The following is a 25124-nucleotide window of genomic DNA, read 5'->3' as shown; positions in this document are numbered from 1 at the left end:
TAATAAAGGGTTAGCTAAGTTTACCGGCATTATTTGAAAAACGAATAGAAATTATTCCAGATATGAAGGGTTGCACTTTCCTTAATACCTTGCTTTTTACCTTAAAGTTTGACTGTTTGTCCCAAGTTTTTAAGAGTGGCTAATGAAACATGGAGACCTTTTAATTAGAATAGGAAGATTTTTCAAAAGTGCTAATATGTTTAGGGTATACAGAAAGGTATTAAGGAGGAACAACCCTTCATATACGGAATAAATCTGTCAAGATTATTATGCAAGTTTCTTTTTTATTTATCATGTACGGGGAGCCGAATTTGAACTTGCTTTAGTTAAAAAACGTTCAGAAATTAAATTAAAAACAGGTTTTGTTAACTTAAAGTGAGGAGCGACATTAAATCCTAAAACAAACAAAAATTAATCTGTGTATGAAAGGGGCTGTATCATCCTCAATGCCTCGCTCTCTACGCTGAAATTTGGTTTTCATATACGGAATAATATCGGTTCGTTTTAAGTTTTGATATCGCTCCCCATTTTCAATTAAAAGCTTTTTTATTTAATCTGGTGTAATAGCCATCAAATCAAGTTATAGATTTACTTTATCTATGCTTTTTCTATCATGTTTTAACTGTTACGACCGTTGATAAAATCCAAATTATGCATGGCAACAGCGTCAATTACGTTCGCCGTTCGTGATTTATCGAGTTGAACACTGTTTAACTTTCGGGCATCAATTTCTTGACTGAGCAATCAGAATCAAGGTTTATAGTATACCTTTTAAAACTAGAAAAGATGGAAAATTAGAACGGCAGTTCTTCTATCTATGTGAGGAATCTCATAACATCTAAACAGATATAATGGGATACAAATTAGTTTTGGTGCTAACTCTTCATATTCTTGCAATTTTAATTTTCCGCTTTTTCAATATAAGCGTGATACAAAAATCAAGAAAGATACCGTGTCATACATGAAAGTTGTTTTTTCTATTGACATATGTGACTATGATGTGGATTAGGCATTAGTGTTAGAGCAGTTGGGAATCAGAGTTGATTTCTGAGCTGAGTGGAGTAGCCACTTTATGTTTGATGATTTGTTTTTCTGGATTAGTTTGACACAAGCTAATCCAGTTTCATGGATTAGTCATTTTTTTGAAGTTTTCAATTTTTTCTAGTATTGTCCATACAAACGTCCCCAACATCCGATCATAATTTTTTGGCAATGCTGCAGCAACATTCATAAATTTCAAAATGAAAGAAAGACAGCTTTCTAATGAAAAAATCATTGATAAGCACACAGTCAAAAAAGTGTCCAAAAAGCCACGAATTGATCAATTTTTCACTAAGAGGAGATTTCACAATGGTGCTATTAAAAGGATATACATAAAAGATTTTATGTAAGATTGTTATTTTTTACTTTGCTTCACACTAGGCTAGTTGAATAAATAGAAATTAGTCTAGGCTAGCATTTATTAGGGTAGCCTATAAATATAAACATCAATATAAGTCATATGGTAAATATTTCCTTGTTCATATTATTGACTTACAAATAAAGTAAGCATACCATTTAATGCCTTTCTTTGTGCTCTTTCCAAATATCATAATAATCACTCTCCATAATAAACACTTTGGTAGAATTCTAGTTTATTGACTTTTGGCTATCTTGGAAAGGGGTTAGGTTAGGAAAATGAAATTTCCAGGAATGGGTCTAAAGGCTAAAGTATGTACCCAGAAGATATTTTGAACTACCTACCTTCACTCCCTCTCCCTCTAGAGAGTCCTGACCTTTGACGACCTTTAGAAATATGTGTGTTATAAAAGTGAAACCTTGCAAAATAAATCTTCTGCTTGAATGAATTACAACAAAATTGTTTTCAGCTTCACAACACTTTGCTGCAAATAAACTTTACTCTCACACATATATACTAATTTAGGATAGCCTATATATTTTTAAAGTAGGGGGAGGGGTAAAGTTTAAACTTACCTCTCAATTTGCATCAGAAATAAACTTTATCCCCACTCCCTCTAATTTGCAAATATATATCCTGTATTGGTATTTATAGGGGTTGGAGTACAATTCATTTGCAGCAAAAGGAACTTTTAGCCTAAAGGCTAGCCTATTTGAAAAGAGCTAAAAAAAGCATCAAGTAGTATGTTCACTTTATTTGTAGGTCAATAATATGAGTAAAGAAACATTTACCAGTCATATATTTTCTTTTTTAGTTGAAATTCTGAATTAAGGAATTTTATGAGTAAAATTCTAGTTAATTGACTTTTTGGTATCTCAGAAAGGGTTTAGGTTAGGAAAACAAAACTTTCAGGGATGAATCTACAGACTAAAGAATATCTGGGAAGGTATTTTGAAGCAACTACCTCTACTCCTTCTTCCTCTAGAGGGCCCTGACTTTTGATGACCTTTAAAAATATGTGTGTTATGAAAGTGAAACCATGAAAAATAGATCTTCTGCTTAATTGAAATAGAACAAAATTGTTTTCAGCTTCCTAACTTTGCCCAATTCCATATTATAAGGTTTTAAAGATATGCAAATACATTTCCTAAATTTTGATAAAACAACATTGATATGGCTCAAAATTCTACTCAAATAACAGGAATTACATTTTCAGAACTAAAGGCAGAGAAAAGGTAGTCAGTAACTGAAAATTAAGGTACCTGTCATGTAGGCAAATTTCAGGACCCTCTAGAGAGAAGGAGTAGAGGTGGGTACTTTAAAATACCTTCCTGGGACATACTTTAGCCTATAGACCCATCCCTGAAAGTTTCATTTTCCTACCCTAAACCCTTTCCAAGATAGCAAGAAGTCAATAAACTAGAATTTTACCAGCTTTAGTTCCATAGTTTACCAGATATTTTTATGAGCTTACCAAGTATAGCATGGAATGTATCATAGAGCATCATACAACCATTTCCTCTCTTTCCTGCCCTGTAAAACTCCCTTTGGGTCTAAAAATATTATACCTATCCCTAACATACACCAAGATTGCTTTTACATCAGTTGGAGTTCTTTAGAGGATAGTTACTATCAATGGCAAAGAGCTGCTGTGCAATTTTGGTACAAAGAGAAACAGTTCTATATATTATAGGTTGGGATAAATGCTCCACTTGCTGTTTTTTCATTCATTTTGGACCCATCAACATAAATTTTGAAATGTTTTTTTTTATGTAATTGTAATAAGCTAAGCAAATTATTTCTGTATAAAAGCAATGGGGATCAGTTCTTTAGTCCACTTTGAGAAATCAGTATTTATTATGGGGATTGACCAACTCTATGGGGGGGGGGGTTTGGGGGAAAGTGGGTGCAATAGGTTTTACTGGCACTGGGAATTTCTTCTGGGTATTGGCATAATCATTTGCAATGCCTCTATACATAGATGGATTTCTTAAGCAGTTATGCAGGGTATGAGAGCTATTGGCTTCAACTTTTGTAAGATAATTAATTAAAAGAAATCTTCTTCTTTCATTTATTGTTGATAGTCCATGCTCTATAAGCAGAAAATTAGTATTTGTTGGTTTCCTAAGACCAAGTATGTGATGGATTATATCATTTTTGTTGTTTCAATTTTTTGCATATGGGTCTTTGCACAAGCACCATAAACAATGAGGCCGTAATCAATATGGGGTTTTCTGTGTGATTTATAAAATTGGAGTAATGTTTTCTCATTACAGCCCAATACTACCAACTGTTCCTTATATATAGCTTATATTCTCTTTTCATAACCAGTAAGGACAAAGTGTTTTTTGATTAAATTTCACCTTAATGCTCAAATCTTTTTTGGAGATCCAGAATCAAATTTTCAATCCTGGAGGCATGGTTATTTGACCCTTGAAAAGCATCATTTTGAAAAAAAATTTGATTGGATGTATTTTGGGATACTGTCCCAACTGCTTTGTTGGTGCTTTACTGAAAGCAAATACTATTACAAATATTCTCTTTTGTGCTTACAATCTCGAAAAAAAAATTACAATGCAATACAATCTTGAACTGCTGAGCTTTCAGAAATTAATGTCATTTTATCAAACATTCAGTTTACTTTCATTAGTTCTTTTCAAGGTCTGTTCAAGACACATATAGTTTGCAAGAAAATGTAAATGATGCATTAGGCTTTAGACTTTTACAGTTAGGTAAGGGAGCAGTAGCCATGCTCTTGTTTGTAATAATTTGTGTTTGCTTTAAGTTTTATTTGCATGTTTAGTTTGAATTTTACTCCTTTTAAGATTTTTTTTATTCATTTATATTAGTACCTGTTGTTTTTTTGTTTGCTATCATTATTTAACTAATTTTTTTGGGGTTTCATTTATCTTTAATAATAATTTCTGGTTGTTTTGGGCTTGGATTATTATAGGAATTTTTTTCTGCAGTTCATAGGTTAGTATGGCTTGTTACTTTTTTGAAGAATTTCTTTTCAGAAAGTTTTTTTTAATTAATCCCTCAATAAGAGAGATTAGAAATGCTTATTCCACCTCAAGCAAGTGGTAACATGATAACATGTATGATAAAAAGTTTTAAGTTTTGAGTTTTGTTTGAGCAATTAAAAAACAACAAAAATTGAAGAGTGACACATACTTAAATAGAGACTTGGTGAGTATACACTTAACATCATATACACAAGTCTAATTCAAAGGTATTTATGGCAGTGTAAAATAAAAACAATAGCCAATGTGGACCCCATTCAAAAGACACACAAGAGTAGCTGTCATAAAAAACCAAAAACATCTTAAGAAGGAATAAAAAAATAAAATAAAACACAGCACAGCAAGAATAAGCAACTTCTTTTTCTGATTTTGCCTCAAGTTTTGTGAAGTGGTGAAGGCAGGCCTTTGTTAATCTTGGCTTTTAGTTTATTAGTTTTTTTTTTATCAGTGGGCTTTTCAATTGTGAGCTAAAATTTTATTGATTTTCTTTGTTGTTGTTCTTCTAATGAGCCTATTGGTACAAAACTTAGCCAAATTTCGTTCAAGTTTTATTTCAATCGCTGTTTTCAGAGAAAATGGTCATTCTCCATGAATTCTGTTTTTGTTTTAAGAAACCACAGGCCTGCAGGGAAGCCCTTGCTTTTTCAGTATTGGCATACAACCTTACTTTCGTCAGCATAAAAGGTTTGTGGCTTATCTAATATAAATGTTGAACTGAGTAGGGCAAGGTTGAGTGCCTTGGGATACTCCATTCTTTCTGTTTGAGGGTTAAAATGAACTAGTGAGACGTCTGAGGTATGAACAACTGCAACTTGCATTCTGTCCATTAGGAAGGCTGTGACTGAATTGATGACATCTTCATTTAATAGCTCGCATTCCAGTTTAAACATCAGTCAGTTATAATTCTCAATTATCTCCGCCTTGTCAACAAGGAAAAGGTCAACTGGGATCCCTTTATCTAAAAGCTGAGTGATTTCATTGTAGGCATCAAGTAAGTTTGAGTCTATCCACTTGCCTTTCCTAAGACAGTGTTCACAGTTTGGCAAGAGATTGTTGGTTGTCATGTGTTGTATGATGACATCATCTACCATGCCTTCCATGATTTTTGAGGTAATAGAGGTCAGATTGATTGGTCTAAAGCTTTTGGTATCTGTAACTGTATGCTTGTCTTTCTTGAATACATATAGCATGTTAGAAGTCCAACAATCATTGAGAACTGTACTGGTATTCATGGATCTCTGAAAGATGTTAGCTAATGGGGATTATATCTGGTTTGCCATTTCTTTCAGAAGCCATTGATGGATTCCATTTTGAGCTCTTGTTTTATTGACATCAGCTTATGAACTTTTGCAGTAGTTAGAGTCATTTTGGGATTGAGGTAAAGAAATGCTTTTGTGGCCAGTTTGGCAGTTCCCCATTGGGATTCTCTTCATGGGAGTTTGTTGAGAAAAAATTGTTTAGCTCAGTTGCTATTTCGGTTGGAAGTGTTATTTAGGCCCCACTTTGTAGCTGAGCTCTGGTACTAGATGTCTGGATAGTGTTTTGGAAGACCTGTATCTCTGGAAAGCTTTCGGATTTTCTTTGCAACAATTTGGTCTTAAATCCATTCCTATGTGTTATTTAATTAATTATGGTTAACTATTTCATTCTTATTTCTAGTCTAGTTTCCTATAAACCTAATATAGATTACTAGTCTAGTTTTATTTATGTGATGAAACTGATCAAGATATGTTGATTTACCTTGCCCACCCTCTCTTATAAAAATTGTGGCTCATGTAAATTTTTTGATGATGTGTCACTAATCTCGTTTTTCTCCAATGTAAGAGTATAGGAAAAACATTTTGTGCTATCATTTATTGCATACTTTAGCTTTTTTTTTCTCTTTTTTTTTTAAATTTTTTGTGTAGTTGGATAGTATTTATGGAATTATTTATAACTTTAGATACAATAACAAAGATTATTTTAACAGGCGACATTAAAATTTGCTCTTTTATATTTTAGGACTTATAGGGAGATAGAATTATTCCCTGGTCCAAATCTGAACGTTGTTGTTGGTCCCAATGGAACTGGGAAATCCAGCCTTTTATGTGCGATATGTATCGGATTAGGTGGAGATACAACATCTATTGGAAGAGCAAAAAGCGTAAGTTAAAAAAAAGTTGCAAGTACATTCTATTGAAATCAACAAAATAATCATCATGGATTTTGAGGAAATTTTTGTATGGTCACTACATTTATGGATGCAAATATCCTCACAATTTTTTTTAGATTATTACTTTGGATTGTTTACTATATGAGGAATGAAAAACAATAACTGGAGGATCAGGATACCTCTAGAAGGGTTCGAAATTTACCCAAATTAACAAATTTAATTTTTTTCAAATGATAGTGAAATTAAAGCAATTGAAGAAGTAAATGTGTTAGAATTGTTCAGCAGAGTCTATCCTAAATTATCAAAAAAAGTTGGGTGATACTCCAAACATTAATACTGTTTTTGTCCTCTTTTTTGCATAGATTTGTAAGTAATTTTTATCACGTATTTATTTGCTATTATAATCAACTATAAATATTTTGTATGTTTCCAAATTTTCAGCTTTGTTGTGGAAGTGTAAGTGAGGTGTACAAAGTCACCTTCACCCCTCCTCCATTAGGAGGGGCAAAGGAGAGTCTCTCCTCTAAAGAAAAATTGGAATTTTTCAAACAATGTACTGGGTTAAATGATTTCCCTTGTGTAAAAATCGTTGAAACATGTCTTTATGATTTTTTTCCTTTTGGTATTGTTCTGTGAAGTATTGAGCTTTAAAACACACTTCAAGCTTACTTTCAAGGGGGTGGGGCGAGTCTTCCCCAACCTTCCTGATAGGGAAGGGCTAAAAATTGCTTCATGAAGCATCTAAGGGCTCTGATATTTTTATCTTTCTTATATTAGTTCCAAGCAATCCAAATTTCATCAAATTAATTTGTAAATAAGGAAGATATACATGATTTTGTCAAGTGAAACCAATTTTTATTACCGAAAAACCGTATGCATGAGCAAAAACAACAGCCTATGGTTGATCATTTCTATGAAAGAAGTTCCTGAGATACACTTCGTTTCCACAAATTGCTCAAAGACCTAGTAACAGTTTCTTTCAGTTTTATTAATTTGTTTGGCTCTGCTATCTTTCTTTGTTCTTTTTAGCATTTAACTTATTAATTTTTTTGCTTTATAGTTTTTTTTGTAATCTACAATTATTTTTTTTGTGTTTTTTGTTTATTATGTTTTATTGCTGCCAATATATATTTGTGTGTTCCATTTCTTTCCAAGCATGGAGTGTTACTAGAGACACCACTACAGTTAGAATATTTTTATTTTTATCAAAAAAGTCTCTGGCCAAAAAATGTAGCTTTAGCATTTAAAGGCATAAAATTGTTTCTTTGAAGGGTTTGGAGAAAAAAAAATCTTCCAATCGTCTTTGGTCACAATTTGGGCAGTAAACTAATACCTGTACATCGGAAGTAGGTGTAATTAAACCTTTGCAGTTATTCATACAAGGTATTTAGTGTACTTTTGATATATTCCAGGATAACAAAATATTGTCAAATGCGGGATCAGATAGTTTTCTTCTAGAATTCAAGTAAAAATAATTTTTCCTACATCCAATGTAAAATTGTATAGTGAGGCTTAATTTTTGGTATCTTGTCTTTAAATTTTGGTCCTTTAGTCTCTGAGCTGTAGGTACAGGACTTTATTGTGGCCTAGTTAAAAATAGTTCTAAATTTGCGCGTGTTTTTATCTTTTTATGGCACTTAGTATTTAACCAAGGGTCGGATAATTCGGAAAAAATAGAAAAAATGAAGCATTTTTAACTTACGAAGGGGTTTTGGGTTCTTAAATAAATTTGATGTTTGCAAGGATATTGTGTCTCAGAGCTCTTATTTAAAATCCCGACCTTATCTGGTGGCATTGGGGGGAGTTGGGGGGGGGGACCTAAAATCTTGGAAAACGCTTAGAGTAAGATAAGAGATAAGATAATATTTATTTTCAAAAGGCTATCACAAGCTCTATAGAGCCAAATTTGCTTTATATGTCAGTAAAAGCTAAGAAAAAAAAATTCAAAACAGTACATTAAGTCAATCACTTAAAATTAAAAGGAATTAAAAAGCAAAATCATCGAAGATAAGCCTAAAAGGCAAATCAGTAAACTTAACAATTAAATTACAAAAACATTGCAGTAAATAAAAAAGAATAAAAACGGCAATAGAGGAAAAGGGGAATTTGGCAAGTACATAATCACGAATTATTATTAAGGTGTTCCAGAATAAAGGGTATAAAACTTTTGCGAAACCTTTCTGTAACAGCATGGATTGGAGAATAAGTTGGGATAGCTAAGGAGGCTAACCGGGGGAGTCGGAGTCTAATGGAATTGTGAAAATCAGGGAGTAAGTCCTCAGTACGGGGATTGGAAATGACGTGATTTAGCGAAAAGCAGGCAAATTTTTTCCCTCCTTTCTTTTAAGGTGGTAATGCGCACAGCTTTAAGGAGGAAGGAGTATGGAATTTTGCCTTCTTTGTAAATGATCCTGAGCGAACGCTTTTGGACCGACTCGATTTTGTCACTAAGTTCATTTGAAAGTTGCGAATGCCAGACCGGACATGCATATTCCAATAACGGCCTGATAAAGGATAAGTAAACACGGAGAGAATGTATCTTAGGACAATTAAATTTGTTTAGTAGCTTAAAAATGGATAGTGAAACATTTGCTTGTTTAATAATGTTGGAAACATGTGTGTCCCACTTAAGATCATTAGAAATTGTGACACCAAGAAGCTTAACATGTTTCACTAGCATTTCGCTTGGGATCGGATCACAAAAAGCAGGAGTAGATTTCAAGAAGTTGATTGTCATTGTCTGTGATTTGGTGGGATTTACTGTCATATTTAGATTCTTAGATTCATCCGAACCTTGGGTTAGGATTTCAACAGGGTCACTTTTAATATTCCTATGACATACTTCAAGGATCGACAAGTCATCCACATATTTCCATCTTTGGGGGAATTCCTTGCCAATTTCGTTAATCATGACAAGAAATAATAGTGGTCCCAATAAGGTTCCTTGAGGTATTCCACAGTACCTAGGGAGGAGGTTAGAGAAGGTATTTTTGTATTTTACGACTTGTGATCTGTCTGAAAGGAACAATATAACAATATTTACTAAAAGTGGGTCAATTTCAAAGTTATCATGTAGTAAACGAATTAGGATAGTGTGGTCAACTTCCTCGAACAACCTATGAATGGAAGCCAGACGGTAGAAGAAAGATAGGCCGCCCCAAAAATACATTGAGACGAACACATGACCGAGATCTGAGGACGGCCGGCACCTCACTAATACCTGAATGAGAAGACGTCATCGCTGCAGCACCAATGCGAGAGGAATGGAGAGGCTTTGTCGACGCCCTATTCGTCACCGATGGCTCTGGAGGAACTAAGGTCTAAGGTCAACTAAGTCAAACGCTTTTTGGAAATCGACTAAAACCAGGTTTAGCCAAACATTTGGTTTCTCTAGTTCACTTAGGATCGTGTGAATCAAGTGTACAAGGTAATGGGTGGTGGAAGTTTTTCTTAAATTACCAAACTGTCGGATGTCAATGCGTGGTATAATTTTAATTTTAAGCCAGTCACAAAGGAACCCTTCGTAAAGCTTAGAAAAAACTAGAGTGAGTGTAATAGGACGCATGTTGGTTATAGTCAGACTGGAAGATTTCTTTGGGATGGGTTTTATAAAACCTAGTTTCCAGCAACTTGGGAATTTACCAGATTTTGTAATTTGGTTAAAAATATCAGATAAAGGTCCAGCAATTGTGTCTGAAAAGGCTTTAATCAAGTCAATTGGGATGTCTAATGGGCAAGTACTTGATTTTTTGAGCTTTTGGATTTTATTTATAACATCAGAGGGAGAAATTTGGGGGAAAGAGGTGGAGGGAGGAATAGTTTGACCTGAGCCAGTGAAAGGGGGGAGACTTTGTACTATGGACGCAAGATGCAGGTTCAAATCGTTGGCTATCTTGTAAGGGGGCTCAGGGAGATGAAAATTAACTTCAACTGGGTTTTTTCTGCAAATCTCTTTAATTTTCCTGTACCATTGCTTGGGTTTGTTAGAATACAAATCCTTGACCTTACTATTGTAATACCCAGAAGCTGCCTTTCTCAATTTTCTCTTCAGGAACTTTCTTAGATCATTAGCCTGTGTGATATGTCTTTGCTTGAACAAATTGATTTTTTTTTCCTTATTAGTTTTTTAAAAGTCGCAGTAATGTAAGGTTTATCGGTATAGCATATTTATTTTTTTTTCACCGGAAAATGAGCTTCATTACTCCTCAATAAATTTTGGAGGGACAAAGCCTTGAAGTCGACATCATTTGTTTGGTACACAGGGGACCAATTTTCACTAGTGATCCAAGAGCCAAAATTGTAGAGTCCTGAGTCAATTAGAGGTCTAAAGACGGTTTCAGTAATAGTAAAGGAATGTTTAACTGTAGCTAGTTAGTAAGTAAGTAAGTAAAATATTTATTACCCGTATTTTTCACATGGAACAAAACGGAGTACAATGAAAAAACAAATAAAAGAAAAGAAAAAAAGAGAAGAAAAACGGAGAGAAATTTAAGACACAACATGGAAAAATACATAATCAAGAACTGTAGAAATGTTTGAGCCAGGGGTGGTCTGTAGAAATTTGACATATTGGTGCATATTAAATCAAGAGTAGAATTGCCTTTGGTAGTAGGGACTTTTACAATTTGTTTTAGACTAAAAGTATTACATGTAGACTCAAGTTTTAATTCATTTGCATCACCCAAGAGGAAAATTCCACCATTTGCGTATTTAGATAGTACATAGTCGGCACTGCTATGCAATTTTTCAATAAAATTAATTTTTTCAGCCGCTCTCTGCCCAGGAGAGTAGTAAAAACAACACAGGACAATCAAATTGAAAGGACGTGGTAAGACCTTAGGTCGAACACAAACCCACAAAATTTCATCAAAGGGAGTAAGACAAGGAACTAATATTTCTGAAGGATTACGGATAAAGAAAAGAATTCCACCCCCTTTCTTACCCAGAGGGTGGGTTTCGGGTCTGAGTTTAATAAACCGGGTGAAATTATTCATTTTTAACATGTGTGTATTTTGAGCGTGTACTTCAGTAATACCGATTATGTCTGATCTATATATTTTAGAAAAGGAGTCTAATTCATTAAGTTTTTCAAAATTAAGACTTTCAGCGTTGCTTAACAAAAGTGTTGGAAATTTAAAACGACCTGCAAAGGTACCATTTTTACACTTAACTTTATTTAAATTACAAATGGGTACAGGGGGTGTGGTGGGATTCTTAGCGGGGGCCAGATTAATGTAGTCAGAACAAGGGACCAAGGGAGCACATTTGACTTTTATGGGATGACTATTAGGGTCAACATCGATAGATGAATTATTAGAGTAAGAGAAGGATTTGTCTTGGGGATTTGGGGGTGGGGGGACGGGCAATGATATGGATGAAGCACGAGGAGAACAATTAGGATTCATTATAAGACAATTAAAAAGTCTCAGACCTGAGTCACGTCGACAGGGTAGGCACGAGGGATAAAACGAATGGGCTGAGGGTGGGGTTTTGTTAGGTGCTGGGAAAGGGGGCCTGGTTGGAAACAGTAATTCATGTCCGTCAAGAAATTGCTGGTTTGTGGCAGAGTAGGGAGGGTATAGGGCAGCATACTGTGAGGGGGGAGGAAATAGGACTTCTGTATGCGGGGAGGGGGAGGTTTTTAAGCATATATGCAAAAACCGACACTTTTTCTTCAGTCTGCAAAACCCTCGTTCAAAGAACCGGCAAAGCATGTTGTATTTACGAGTTCTTACGTCACCTTTCTATACGAGAGTCGGAGGGGGTGCATTTGCACTAGTTGATGCCGTATCACCAGGATTCATTTCATCTGACAAGATCGCACAGTCGTGGGCTAGGCTTGGACTAGATGTTATGTTTTGCACTTTATTATCAATGGGTGCATTTCGGTTAGCAACAGCGATATCTTTGTCCGTTTGCGTTGATTGGGTAACTTGGTCACGGGAGATTTACGAAGGGTCACAAGGGCGGGTTTCGATAGCCACCGAGAGTTCTTGTTTCAGCTGGGCTATAAGAAAGTCTTTAACCTCCATATGGCCTGTCAACACTTTAATTTGATTGTTCTTTTCCTCCATTTCTGACAGAAACGTTGAGTGCCTTGTCCGGATTTCTAAATTTTCTGCTTGACATGCCAATAAACTTGCATCCAGGGTCTTAATTTTCTCACTTAGACGGATTGTTTCGGACTCATAGTTGGGAATGTCTACACTTTCCGCAGACGGCTTAGTCCCTTTCGGTATATAAGAGTTAGTTTTAGGTCCCGTAATAATTTGTGGTGAAGAGGTGCCGATTCCCCTTCCTCTTACAGGTCTCTTCGCACTAGGCTTTTGTGGGGGTTGAGATGCTTGCGACTTTGGAGTCACGGGTATTTTTTTTTGCAAGACATTCCATGCATAACCATTCGCCGGAATGGTCCTTTAGTCCGATTTGGGCGCATTTATTAACGCCCGCGTGGTACCAACGGCCGCATCCTGACACGCATTGGGCAGAATTTGTGGTTACCAGCAGTCGGCACTCGGGACAATAGTTTTTTGGTTTCGACATATCACAATAGTTGCTTTGGGACTCGAGTCAAGCAGTTGCAACACTAGACAGGAAGAGTCAAGCAGTGGCAACACTGAAGGAAAGGAAGAATTATTCAATTTTAGTTTAAGTAAGGCACATAAGCAATCTTGAATGCAATTAAATAACACCTCAGTCACGTAGATGTTTTCACAATTAATAATTAGTTGTCTAATAATTCAAGTTCTGATTATAGAAATATTTTCAGTAAAAGTCCATAGGGAGATCAAATAACTAAATAATCCAGGTTTAATTAAGTTCAATGAAGTCCATAGGGAATCACGATTGAGTCTTACTGTATAATGAGATTATATCCAGATTGTAGTTCAATTAAGGGAAGTCCATAGGGAATCACGATTGAGTCTTACTATATAATGAGATTATATCCAGATTGTATCAATAAAGGTGTTTACTGTATTAACCCTCAAGCAAGACTGACGTGTCAGGGAGCTGAGTGGAGGCATCGGGATGAAACTTGGTGGTAAAACTAATCATAAGTCCTAGATACGTGATTGAAATAACCGGACGGATCCGCTCTCTTTGGGGGAGTCGGGAGAGGAGGGTTAATTCTGAAAAATAAAAAATGAGGTATTTTTAACTTAAGAACGGGTGACCGGATCTTAATGAAATTTGATATTTAGAAGGAACTCTTGTCTCAGAGCTCTTATTTCCAATCCCGACCAGACGTTTTGACATTGGGGGGAGTTGGAGGGGGAGACCGGAAATCTTGGAAAACCCTTATAAATGTCGTAGTTACGGGATTGACGTAACCGGACTGGATCCGCTCTCTTTGGTGAAGTTAGGTTGTGGGGTTCAGGGCTTTGGCGAGTTTGGTGCTTCTGGACGTGCTATGACGATGAAAATTGGTAGGCGTGTCAGGGAGCTGCACAAATTGACTTGGTAAAGTCGTTTCTCCCGATTCTTGGGGGGCTGAAGGGAGAGGAAAAATTAGAAAAATTGACGTATTTTTAACTTACGAGTGGGTGATCGGATCTTAATGAATTTTGATATTTAGAAGGACCTCGTGACTCAGAGCTCTTATTTTAAATTCTGACCGGCATTAAGCCTCTGATTTTCCTTTTAAAGCAATTTATTGATTCTTAGAATTTTGCTAGAGCTCATACCATATGAGCTCTTGGCTCTTTGCTCTTCCGACCTCGTCACAAGTGCCACATGAGCTCTTAGCTCGTGTTTTGTAATTTTTAGGCTATTCTTTTATTGGCAAAAACTGACCCAAATCTTGAAAAACGTGGGTTCGATTTCTGCCACAAAATATTGAGGGGAATGGTGGAGGATAGCCTATTTATCAAAATTGGTAATTTTAGGTGCCACTTCTTAACATATGCTAAGAATTTGCCTGAAATTCCTTTTCTCACCCTTAACACGTTAGGAGAAAACCCAAAGTGAGCTTAGAAAATATCACTCACTTTATCCACCAGATTGTCAGACCAAAAAACTTAAACTTGACTCTAACTGAAACTTATCTTGAACTTATTATCACCTCGAATTAACTATAAAACAACAAAACACAAAATAGGTGAAAGGTACTTCTCTCGCGGGCAAATCGGCTGCAGACCAATCTGGGGAAAGTTGATTTGAATGGGCGAATATTACCCTCTTTATCAATTCATTAGTTTTGGAAATCACACTGTGGTCTCGTGGACAGAATAATGCAAAGCCGAGTATTTTGCGACGCGGTTCAGTAGTAAGCGAATCTCTAAAAAAACGGAATTTTTATATCAATAGATACATCAAAAGAATTAGCTTGTTATGCTGATTCCAAATGTATGAGATTCATTAAGTTTAATGCTACCCATCAACAGATGCGAACCCGGAAAATCTGCATGATTTTTGAAAAGGGAAGATTCACCCCCTAAAAGTCGAGGAACCTTAACAAAGAATCTCACCATAAGATTGAGCGTATCAGAGACCCGTATTTTAGTGGTTTCAGGCTTCTAACTACAAAAACTTGGAATTCTGTATTTTTTGGATCACAGATGCATGCTTTTTTATTGTTTTCTTTTCCCAGGGGTGATCGTATCGAATAACTGGTCCTAAGAGATCGGCAAAGGGCACATTCAAGGGGAAATCAAAAGTTCTAGTGTCCTTTTTAAGTGACCAAAAATATTTGGGCAGCCAGAACCCCTCCTGCCCCTCCTTCCTTCTCCCCAAAGCTGTCCAATCAAAATTTTGAGATAACAAATTTTGCAGCATAATTCGAAGGTCCAATAACTATGCTTTTGGTGATAGTATGAATCTCGATAGTCCCCGTGGAAAGGGCTGTAAGTTACGCAGTAATGGTAATGCAAGGGGAATAGTTCTAAACCAATGGTCCCAGATGATCGACAGAGGCTCATTTGAGCCGATGTTAAAAGTTCTAGCACCTTTTTTAAGTCACCAAAAAGGCTGGAGGACAGTTATCCCCCCTCCTCAGGCCCCATTCCCCCAAAGTTGAAGGATCAAAAATTTGAGACAGACATTTTGTTCAGAATAGCTGTTTGGTCCAGTAAATATACCTTTGGGAATAACATGACCCACCATAGCCCTTGGGGAAAGGGCTGTAAGTTGTGAAGTTTGCTCATATTGCCAAAGAATTTGTGTTAACGAACTGTAAGTAAAGAGCGATGCAGCTCAATACTAGTCGAAACTCTAAAAATGGAATTTTAGATATGTAATACCGATAGATATATCAAAAGAATCGGCTTATTATGCTGATTCCAAACATACAAGTTTTGTTAAGTTTAGTGTCAGACATCAAAGGCTACGAGCCTGGGAAAATTTGCCTGATTATCCAAAACGGGACAAAACACCCCCTAAAAGTCTAAGAATCGTAATGAAAATCACACCATCAGATTCAGCGTAGCAGAGAACTTCATTTCAGAAGTTTCGACGTCTTATCTGAAAATAATGTGGAATTTTCTTTTTTTTTGCTTGCAGAAAGATCATGGATGCGTTTTTGTCTGTGTTTTTTTTTCCAGGGGTGATCGTGTCGACCATATGGTCCTAGAATATGTGTTAAATTAAAAGGTTCTCGGGTCCTTCTTGAGTTACCAAAAAGATTGGAGGGCAACTAGGCAACCTCCCCTGTCCCTTTTTTCCCAAGATCATCCGATCAAAATTTTGAGATAGCCATTTTGTTCATCATAGTTGAAAGGCCCTACAACTATGCCTTTGAATATAACATGGCCCCCCACAGCCCCAGGGGAAAGGTCTTTAAGTGATAAAATTTGCTCATTGTTTACGCATAGTATTTGTTATAGGGAATTATGCACATATTTTCGGGTGGGGGACGCATTTTCTGCTGGTGGCTTTTCCACGGAGGAATTTCTGTGGAGAAAGAAGTTTCCAGGGGGTGGACTTGTCAGGGAAAATTTTACACTCGATGAATTTGCCAGAATATCTGTAAAAAATTATTTTTATATGTCTTGCTATCTCTTTTCCGTATCAATTTTGCGCATGGAGTTATTAAGGGTCATTGCCCGGGGTATATTTTCACCTGGATTGAATTGTCTAGAGGATATTTCGGTAGGAAGGGGGATTCCTCCGTGGAGGTGGGGCCAGATTTCGTGGCAGTATTTAAAAAAACGATTTGAAACCAAACAAAAAATATTTTTTTTTCAACTGAAAGTAAGGAGCAACATTAAAACTTAAAATGAACAGGAATTACCAAGTATATGAAGGGTATTTCCCTCTCCTCAACACCTCGCTTTTTGCGCTATAGTTTGAATTGTGTCCCAATTCTTTAAGAACGACTCCTGAAATACAAAGGTTGTTTAATCAGAACAATAAGAAGCTTTTTTAAGAGTACTAAAAACCTAGCATGTTTTTTTTGTAAATTTAATTCACACACAGTATTCATAATCGCTACATAAAGTTTATAGCCTTGTGGTAGAATGTTCGTCTGGAAATCGAGAGGTTACTTGAACTAAAACCGGTTATTCTATAATTTTTTCGGACTATGAATTTTGACTTGAATTTTGATATAAAATAATACGCTGGGGTATTGTCATTTCCGGAGAAAATTTTCAAGGAGGCGGATTTCCGACATGATATGAAAACGTCCGCAAGAAATCTTCTTAGAGGATTTTCAGCGAGGATAGGATTGTCTGAGGGGTATTCTCCAGGTGGATGGATGGGCAAGGGTTGCATTTTACGTGAAAAGAGGGCTACTTTGAGGAGATATTTATGGTGGAGGGAATTTTTCATGGAGGGAAGCTTGATTTCTGGGTTAATTTCAGCAGAAATTAAATAAAAAGTAAGTTTTTTCAACTGAAAGTAAGGTGCAACATTAGAACTTCAAACGAACAGAGATTATTTTGTATATTAAGGGGGCTTCCCCCTCCTCAATACCTTGCTCTTAAAATTTGACTTTCCGCCCCGATTCTTCAAGAGCGACTTCTGCAACATAAGGGCTCTTTACTTATAATAAGAAGCTCTTTTAAAAGTACAAAATAACTTTAGCGTGAAGAGTGGGGTAGTGAGGAGGGGACAGCCCCCCTAATATAGCCTAAGAAATAATAAATATACGTAGGTTAGGCTAGTAACTAGCAGTGACTTTTATTTGAAAAGGATATTAAGTTGGGTATCAAATGAAATATTCCTTTAATTTGTATCTAATTTATGTTCTATTAATAACATGCCTAGGCTATTGTTCAGAGATGCATCTATATCTTAGACAATATAGTGACCTTGAACTAAGATCCCAAATATGAAATAAGCAGTCTGGTAATAAAAGAGTAGCTTCATTTGATTCCTGATTCAGCATTGTTTCAAAATATGATTTTCACTTCTCTTGAAATCCATTAATGAGCTAGGTAATGCCTTAGGTTATATATTTATATTTTCTTTTTTTCTGAATTGGCATTATTATGCAGTAGAATAATGAGACATGCTAAGAAAATAGTTATTACATTTAAAGTACCTTTTTAATACTTTAGCCCTCTCCCCTCCTTTGTGTAGGAATGTGTAGCCAATATTATATATTTCTTTTGTGTTTCTTTGTTAGGGGAGTGGGGTTAAAGTATAGTGGAAGTTAAGGCTTTTCCCCAAAAATTTATTTAGTTAGTCTAAAGCTTAAAGCTTTCCCCCCAAAAATATTCAGTTGATCTAAACTTTCAACTGAACGTAAGGAGTGACATTAAAACTCAAAACGAGCAGAAATTATACCGTATATGAAAGGGGTTGTCCCCTCCTCAACGCCTCGCTCTTTACGCTAAAGTTTTTTTTTATTACTTTAAAAAGTAGAGTTATGACAAAGAGTCAAATTTTAGCATACAGAGCGAAGCATTGAGGAGCGATCAGCCCTTTTCATGTACGGAATAATTTCTGTTTGTTTAACATTTTAATGTTGCTTCTTACTTTCAATTGAAAAAAAATTGTTTCCTTGCTTTAATTACCATTAGATTCAAAGAGATGTCAATCCCGTTGAAGTATGGGGGAAAGCGATTTCCTTACACGAGAAAAGGTCATTTATCTAATAACTAGGGCTAGGGGTAGAATAGGGACATAATTGAACTGGAACATGCCTGCTTTCATAACAAGGCACGTTAGTCATCAAGAGGGGACGTTTCAAAACGTTTCGCGTCCCTTTTTCCAGAAAATAATGCATTTCTGCTTGAGAAGGGCATTCAATGTCCAGAACTAACGAACGATTAGCAGATCCAAAACTTTTATGTGATGGACATACAATCATGGTAGACGTTACAGCTCATCTAAATCAGCTTAATCGTAAACTATAAGGGAAAGGGAACTTATTTTTTCGATGTTAGAAGAAGCAATTTTAATTGCTTAATTTTGAAACAATAATTTTAAACTCCATTTTAAAACAAGGCTCCAACAAGGAGATTTGGCTCAAAATTATCTAAAAATTTGGCTCTTTGGCTAATAAGTTTGCCGACCACTGGGCTAGGCTAACTATGCCTAATGAAAAATATAAGTCTTATCTCCTTGGCTCATTTCCCTGGAAATATCCCGCCAAGAATCTCCTATTAAAATCTTGTATTAAAAAGACACGACCCTCATGTGGTTTGTTAAATTTTAATATAAAACTTTTGATAAACATGTTTATTTTCTCAGTTACATGCCACCTATGGTTCTACAAAGCCTTCAGTTCAAAATAATGGCTGCGATTTTCAACTTCTCTGTAGAAATACTTCAACACAGCCGTTGAACCGTTGTGACGCAGAGACTTGCAACAAAAAACGGAGGAAATTTGACGGATCACGCAAAGGTGGTCGTTTTTGCGTCAAATGGCATCAGTGGGAACCCTGGGTAAAACAAACCTTTTAAAACCCCTTCAGAATAATAAATTCTCCCCCTGTTCCCTTTTTCCTGTATCTGATATATCCTTTTTTGCTTACTGTCTCTGAATTCTTTGATCTCTTAAAATATTATTTTTATTTTGATACTAAAAATTCCCGTGTTCAAATTTTTATTTATTATTAGTTTTGTTGATAATCATAATAATTTGTTTTTCAGGTGGATGAGTTCATCCGACATCATCAAAATCGTGCTATTATAGAAATAAACTTATCAGACAACGATAATGGGACTGATGTTATCGTCCGATTAGAGATTTTAAGAGGAAAATCCCCACAGTGGATCATCAATGGTGTGAGGAGGAACAAGAATGAGGTTAGTGTAACCGCTAAAGCGATTTCAAAGGCTCTTGAAATATTGAAATACCCTTTTCCTATTTATTTGGACAAAGATCATGGTTCCAGCGGCAGCCGTAACCTAGTAAATGACGAACCAGCCCATAGTAACCAAAAATTAAGAAACGTGTTTAAAAAACTGGCAAGGTAAAAAAATATCGCTATTTCTGGATGATTTTGGAACGCTAACCATTATCTACTTTAGTCCTAATAGTAAAATGTTATTTTGAAAACCAATTAGAGATAATTTCCAAAAATATCCTAAATCTCCTAAAAAAGGGCTTCGGATGAAAACAAAAGATACATCATAGGAATCATCATAGCTGAAATTCCTATACAGGAGACTTGCGGTCTCCTGAGTCGAACAATAAGGGAAACCACTTTTTTACATGGGTAGCAATGATGTGTCTTCTTTTTCTCGTTTTATTTCCACTGCTTGCTGGGCACCGGAACATCATAGAGAGCTGTTTAAGGGCTCATTTTAAAGGAAATCGCTACATCTGCTTACTTTTGTGATTAAAAAGAAATAACATTAAAAAGTTTTTGTGAGGTAAGTAAAGAGCGAAGTTGAAACTTAAGGCGAACATACATTATTACTTCGCAGTCTATCTAAGATACATCGATAATACTAGTGCAAATAAGCCAACTGGTGACATTGCTCTATGTTTGTAGGGTTATAGAAAACTAGCGCTTTACTGAAAACACAAAATCCAAGTCTAAAAAACAAGAATCTAGATTTGGGAGTGAAAAGTTAGTACATAGTTTTACAACGACAAAAATCTATAACGTTTGTCATAGTCTTACAAGAGCTTTGATATCTGTAACTTTCAGTACACAATTAAAATTATTTAAAAAAATTAGGCATAAAAATAAATACTATCATAATAAGTACAAAGTCATTAAACACCATAAAAAATAGTAGATTGACTTATCAGATAATATCTTGGTTTCACCTAGTATTACTAGAAATGAACAACAAATAAACCACAATATGAACTCTGGAAATCCGGTTATTTCTCTCTATACAACAGGGAATTTTAAGTTGAGAGAGAAATTTTAAAGCGAGTCTGTAGTCCTAATACTACCAGGATTGGTTCATTTCGTACTTGTCAACAAAGTCATCCTAAAGTGTCCTTTCCAGATTCAGAAAGATAATCAATCATTGAATTGAGCTCACTGTGCAGATATGATGCCAAATTAACGGAAAACATAAAGCAACAATCCTAAAATGCTTTTGATTTTATGTTGTTATAATTGTCCTTAAATGGTTTGCTTTTACTGTACCAAAAATCCTGTATTGTTTTGTGTTATTAGTGAAGCGCTAGTTTTCTGTAACCCTACAAACATGAAAATATCAACAGTTGACTTATTTGCAGTAGTTTTATTGATATATGTTAGATAAGCTGGGAAGTAATAATTTTTGTTTATTTGAGTTTCAACTTCGCTCTTTACTTCCCTCAGAAAAAAATTGTTTGTTTAAATTAATTTCCTTTAATAGACGATTTAAGAAAAATATATTTGAATTACAATCAAGTTGCCATCAAGCCATGGGTAATTGGAGAAAAAGCCAAGACAGATAGTCTGAGTTAGAGGCAAAGCTGGCATAAGCCTTTTTCAGGAACGTATAAAAATGTCGTCATTTTCACTTGTTGATAGATAGTCTATCATCCATCCATCCTAGGGCAAAACTAAGGTAGATTGTCATAGACCTAAGGGATGATCGAGATGTCAGGGTTGACCCATAACGGATAATGTCGACTGGACTTGTATGCAAAAGGGGGGGGGGACTGAATTTGCTTGGGCACTGAAAGAAGAAAAAGGAATTCTTCCAAATTCTTGACTTAACCCGATCATTTTCTCACACCGTAAAATGCTATTGTGGCAATGCTCAGAAAAAAAAAATTATCGTGCCGTTTTGAGATATTTAAAAATATAAAATTTAATATATACTAGGCAAAAGAGCCCGCTTGTTTGTCTAGTTCTTGATCTTTGTCTACATTGTTCTTGGGGTGGTATTCCAAACTAAAGACAAAAGAATAAAAACTGGGTTCGAATACTTCTAAAAATGTCATAGAAATTTATTTACAGAACTATTAAGAAAAAAGAAAGCAATAACAAAAGGCTTAGACTTAGAGTGTTTCTGGTTTTAGAAAGATGTTTGTTTATTACTTTAGTTTTTTCTATGAAAAGGCGTCATTCAATAGAAGGAAACCGTGAAATCTGCCATAGAGCTGGTAAGAGGGGGAGAGTAGGGGCAAAATCCCCTAGGCCTTACCTCAAAGGGAATTAGTGTAAGATTTTCCCCCTTTTCAAATAGTCCCCCTCCCTAAAGCCCATTCCCCAAGGTGATCCAATCAAAATTTTGAGATGGCCATTTTGTTCAACATATGTAAAAGGTCCACTATCTTTGGTTTGGGTGATGATATGACCCTCCATAGTCCCTAGAGAAAGGATTGTATGCTATATCGGTATCGAATGTAGCGATATCACGCGTATCGGCGTGGGCGTATTGTTATTGGACGTATTGGTATTGCAGGTATCTTAGACAGATTCTTAATTGCTCAAATAAAAGATATTGCACATATCTATGTCCTTCCTATAAATTCCACCATCAGCAATTTTCAAAAGGCATTAAAACCTGTGCTTTTGGTGCCATGTCTCAGGTAGAAAAGGTGGGGCTAGTGGCTTACCAGAACTTTTTAGAGTGACGTTTATTGGCTATTATGAAAGCTATTACTAATATCTACGTTACTTTATCAATTCTACCATCCGTAAGTGTGATATAGCACTAAAAACCACACTTGGTGTCACTTTTTAATTAGAAAAGCTTGGAAGTATAAAACGGTATCATCATTGTAATGACTATGGTCCAAAGCCCTTAACTGCAGGTTTGCAAGAACACCTCCCGTATGTTCCCCCTCCCACCCCCTTAATAAACTGCGCAATCAAGTTAAAAACACCGGCATATCAAATTTGATTATTAGAGGGGTGGTTCTGTTATTACAGCGTTAGACTTCGATTCGAGTGTCTTGTGTTCGATTACTGCTTGTTTTTTTTCAGTCACGGTTTCGTCCCTGCTATATGATCTTTTCAGATAATATCACTGTTTTTGTAACTGTGATGCACTCACTTTTTAAAGCATTTACTGGGAAGGTATCTTGTCAAGCATTTTGATTCAAAAGGGAATAGAGGTTATCCAGTTCATGGTTTGCAACAACATTTTTAGTAGATCACTAAATCCATAACCAACAAGAGCTAAGAGCTCATATGGTATGAGCTCTAGCAAAATTCTAAGAATCAATAGATTGCTTTAAAAGAGTGATCAGAGGGTTAATGCCGGTCGGGATTTAAAGTAAGTGCTCTGAGTCACGAGGTCCTTCTATATCTATATATATAAAAATAAGTTGTCTGTCTGTCTGTCTGTGGATCAGGTGACGTCATGTTTCTGTGTTGACTGACGTCATGAAATTAGTTGTCGTCATTTTTGCTTTGACGGTGACGTCATTAACGGTATTTAAGACATTTGTTCACGGAAAAATGTTTAATTGTAAAATGACTGAAGAACCTATTGGGTTTGGGATTTTGACTTGGATAAGGTCATCAATGCTTACCAGATTTAAGTTAAAAAAACAAAGGTTCGTCGATATGTACTTCATAGTGACGCTGAAAAATAAAGAAGAAAAAGAAAACTGAAAAAAGAAAAAAGGTAAAAAACTAAAAAAAAACTAAAAAGAAAAAACACTCAAAGAGAAATTACAGACCGGGACACAAATGACGACCGAGACAGAGGGAATATAAGTGACGACCGGGAACCTCAAAGAGAAATTACACACTGGGACACCCAGACACAAATCACGACCGGGACACAGGGAATATAAATGACGACCGGGACACAGGGACACAACTACAACGGGGACGCCGGGGGCACAGGCAGGATATATAAATGACGACCGGGACACAGGGATTGTTCGAATAGAAATTACAGACCGGGACACCGGGACACAAATGACGACCGGGACACAGGGAATATAAATGACGACCGGGACACTCAAAGAGAAATTACAAACTGGGACACCGGGACACAAATGACGACCGGGACACAGGGAATATAAATGACGACCAGGACACAGGGACACATCATTAGAATAATGAGGTATAGATCTGAATACGGATTGTTTTTCCCATGGACAATTATATGTTGCATGTTCAAGAGTCAGTAAACCTGACAATCTATTTATATGCACAGACAATGGGACAGCGAAGAATGTTGTATATTCGCATGTTTTACGTAGTTAAAAACATATATTTATATCTATCTCTATTCACAGATGGGACACAGGGACACAACTACAATGGCGCGTAACTAATATGGCGCGTAACGACTTACGCGCGCGGGGGGGCTTGGGGGGGCGCGAAGCGCCCCACCAACTAGGTGTTGGGGTGGCGTGAAGCGCCACCCCAACAGCTAGTATCAAATAAAAATAAAGCATTTTAGAATTGCTGCTTTATTTTTTATCTTCGTTTAATTTGTATCACTTCCGCACAATGGCTCAGTTCAATGACTGGCTCTCGTTAAGTTCTGAAAAGGACATGAATGATTAGTTTTTAGACTCGGTCCGAAATAAAGCCATCTTGATAGCATTAGGGCCAAAGACTAGTTTTAGAATTTGTATTATAGCTTGAAATTCTCTGTTGTATAGAGAGAAATAACCGGATTTCCAGAGTTCGTATTATGTCGTATTTGATGTACATTTCCAGTAATACTAAAGCATATGTCCTACAATTTAAGATTGTATATTACTCACTATTGGTATTATAGCTGGCGAGACCAAAATGCTACCTGATAAGTCAATCCAGTATTTCTGTATGCTGTTCAATGACTTTGCGGTTATTAAAAAAAAAAAAAAACTCTATGCTTATATTTTTATATAAGCATATTTTTAAGATAATTTTAATTTTATACTGAAAGTTACGAATTTTACAAATGGTATAATAATATGAAAAGCTTTATAGATTAGTAAACTTGTTTAAAAAAAACAATTATGAAAAGGTATTGGAATCAAAAGATTGGAGTTTCAGGTGCATCCTACTAAGAAAGGAAATGAAATTGGGAAATGGATTTTGATTTTTTTTTTTTGTAATTAAAAGATCCTTCTGAGTATATTATACATAGTGGTAATTTCGCGGTCAATGCTCTCATCTGACTCGATGAGGCTGCCAAGATTCTCAAAATCTTCAATCTCTTCCAGCCCACCAGTTGCGAGTAAAAGTGGGGAGGGGTAGTTTATTTATTTTTTAATTGTTTTACATGATTTTTGTTTTCGGTGTACTAATTA

General features: G+C 35.8%; 2 protein-coding genes across 3 annotated transcripts in view; one reads left to right on the top strand and one right to left on the bottom strand.

Moving 5' to 3' along the window:
* LOC136027003 (uncharacterized) overlaps positions 1 to 3088 on the bottom strand; it is a 164711-nt gene extending 161623 nt beyond the window's left edge. The window contains exon 1 of one of the 2 annotated variants that reach the window (XM_065703890.1): positions 2968 to 3088. The gene's annotated coding sequence lies outside the window, so the exon portion shown is untranslated. The remainder of the gene's footprint in view (positions 1 to 2967) is intronic. The other variant, XM_065703893.1, reaches the window with a different exon arrangement.
* Positions 1059 to 25124, top strand: part of LOC136027001 (structural maintenance of chromosomes protein 5-like) — a 116528-nt gene continuing 92462 nt past the window's right edge. Inside the window, exons 1-3 of the mRNA XM_065703883.1 lie at positions 1059 to 1387; positions 6424 to 6565; positions 19613 to 19768. Of these exons, the coding sequence (XP_065559955.1) occupies positions 1242 to 1387; positions 6424 to 6565; positions 19613 to 19768 (444 nt within the window). The 5' untranslated portion in view covers positions 1059 to 1241. The remainder of the gene's footprint in view (positions 1388 to 6423; positions 6566 to 19612; positions 19769 to 25124) is intronic.

Source organism: Artemia franciscana, chromosome 5 (genome assembly GCF_032884065.1).
Source record: "Artemia franciscana chromosome 5, ASM3288406v1, whole genome shotgun sequence".
NCBI classification, from domain to species: Eukaryota; Metazoa; Arthropoda; class Branchiopoda; order Anostraca; family Artemiidae; genus Artemia; species Artemia franciscana.
The sequence above is the reverse complement of the archived record's forward strand: the minus strand, read 5'-3'. Positions and strand labels throughout refer to the sequence as shown.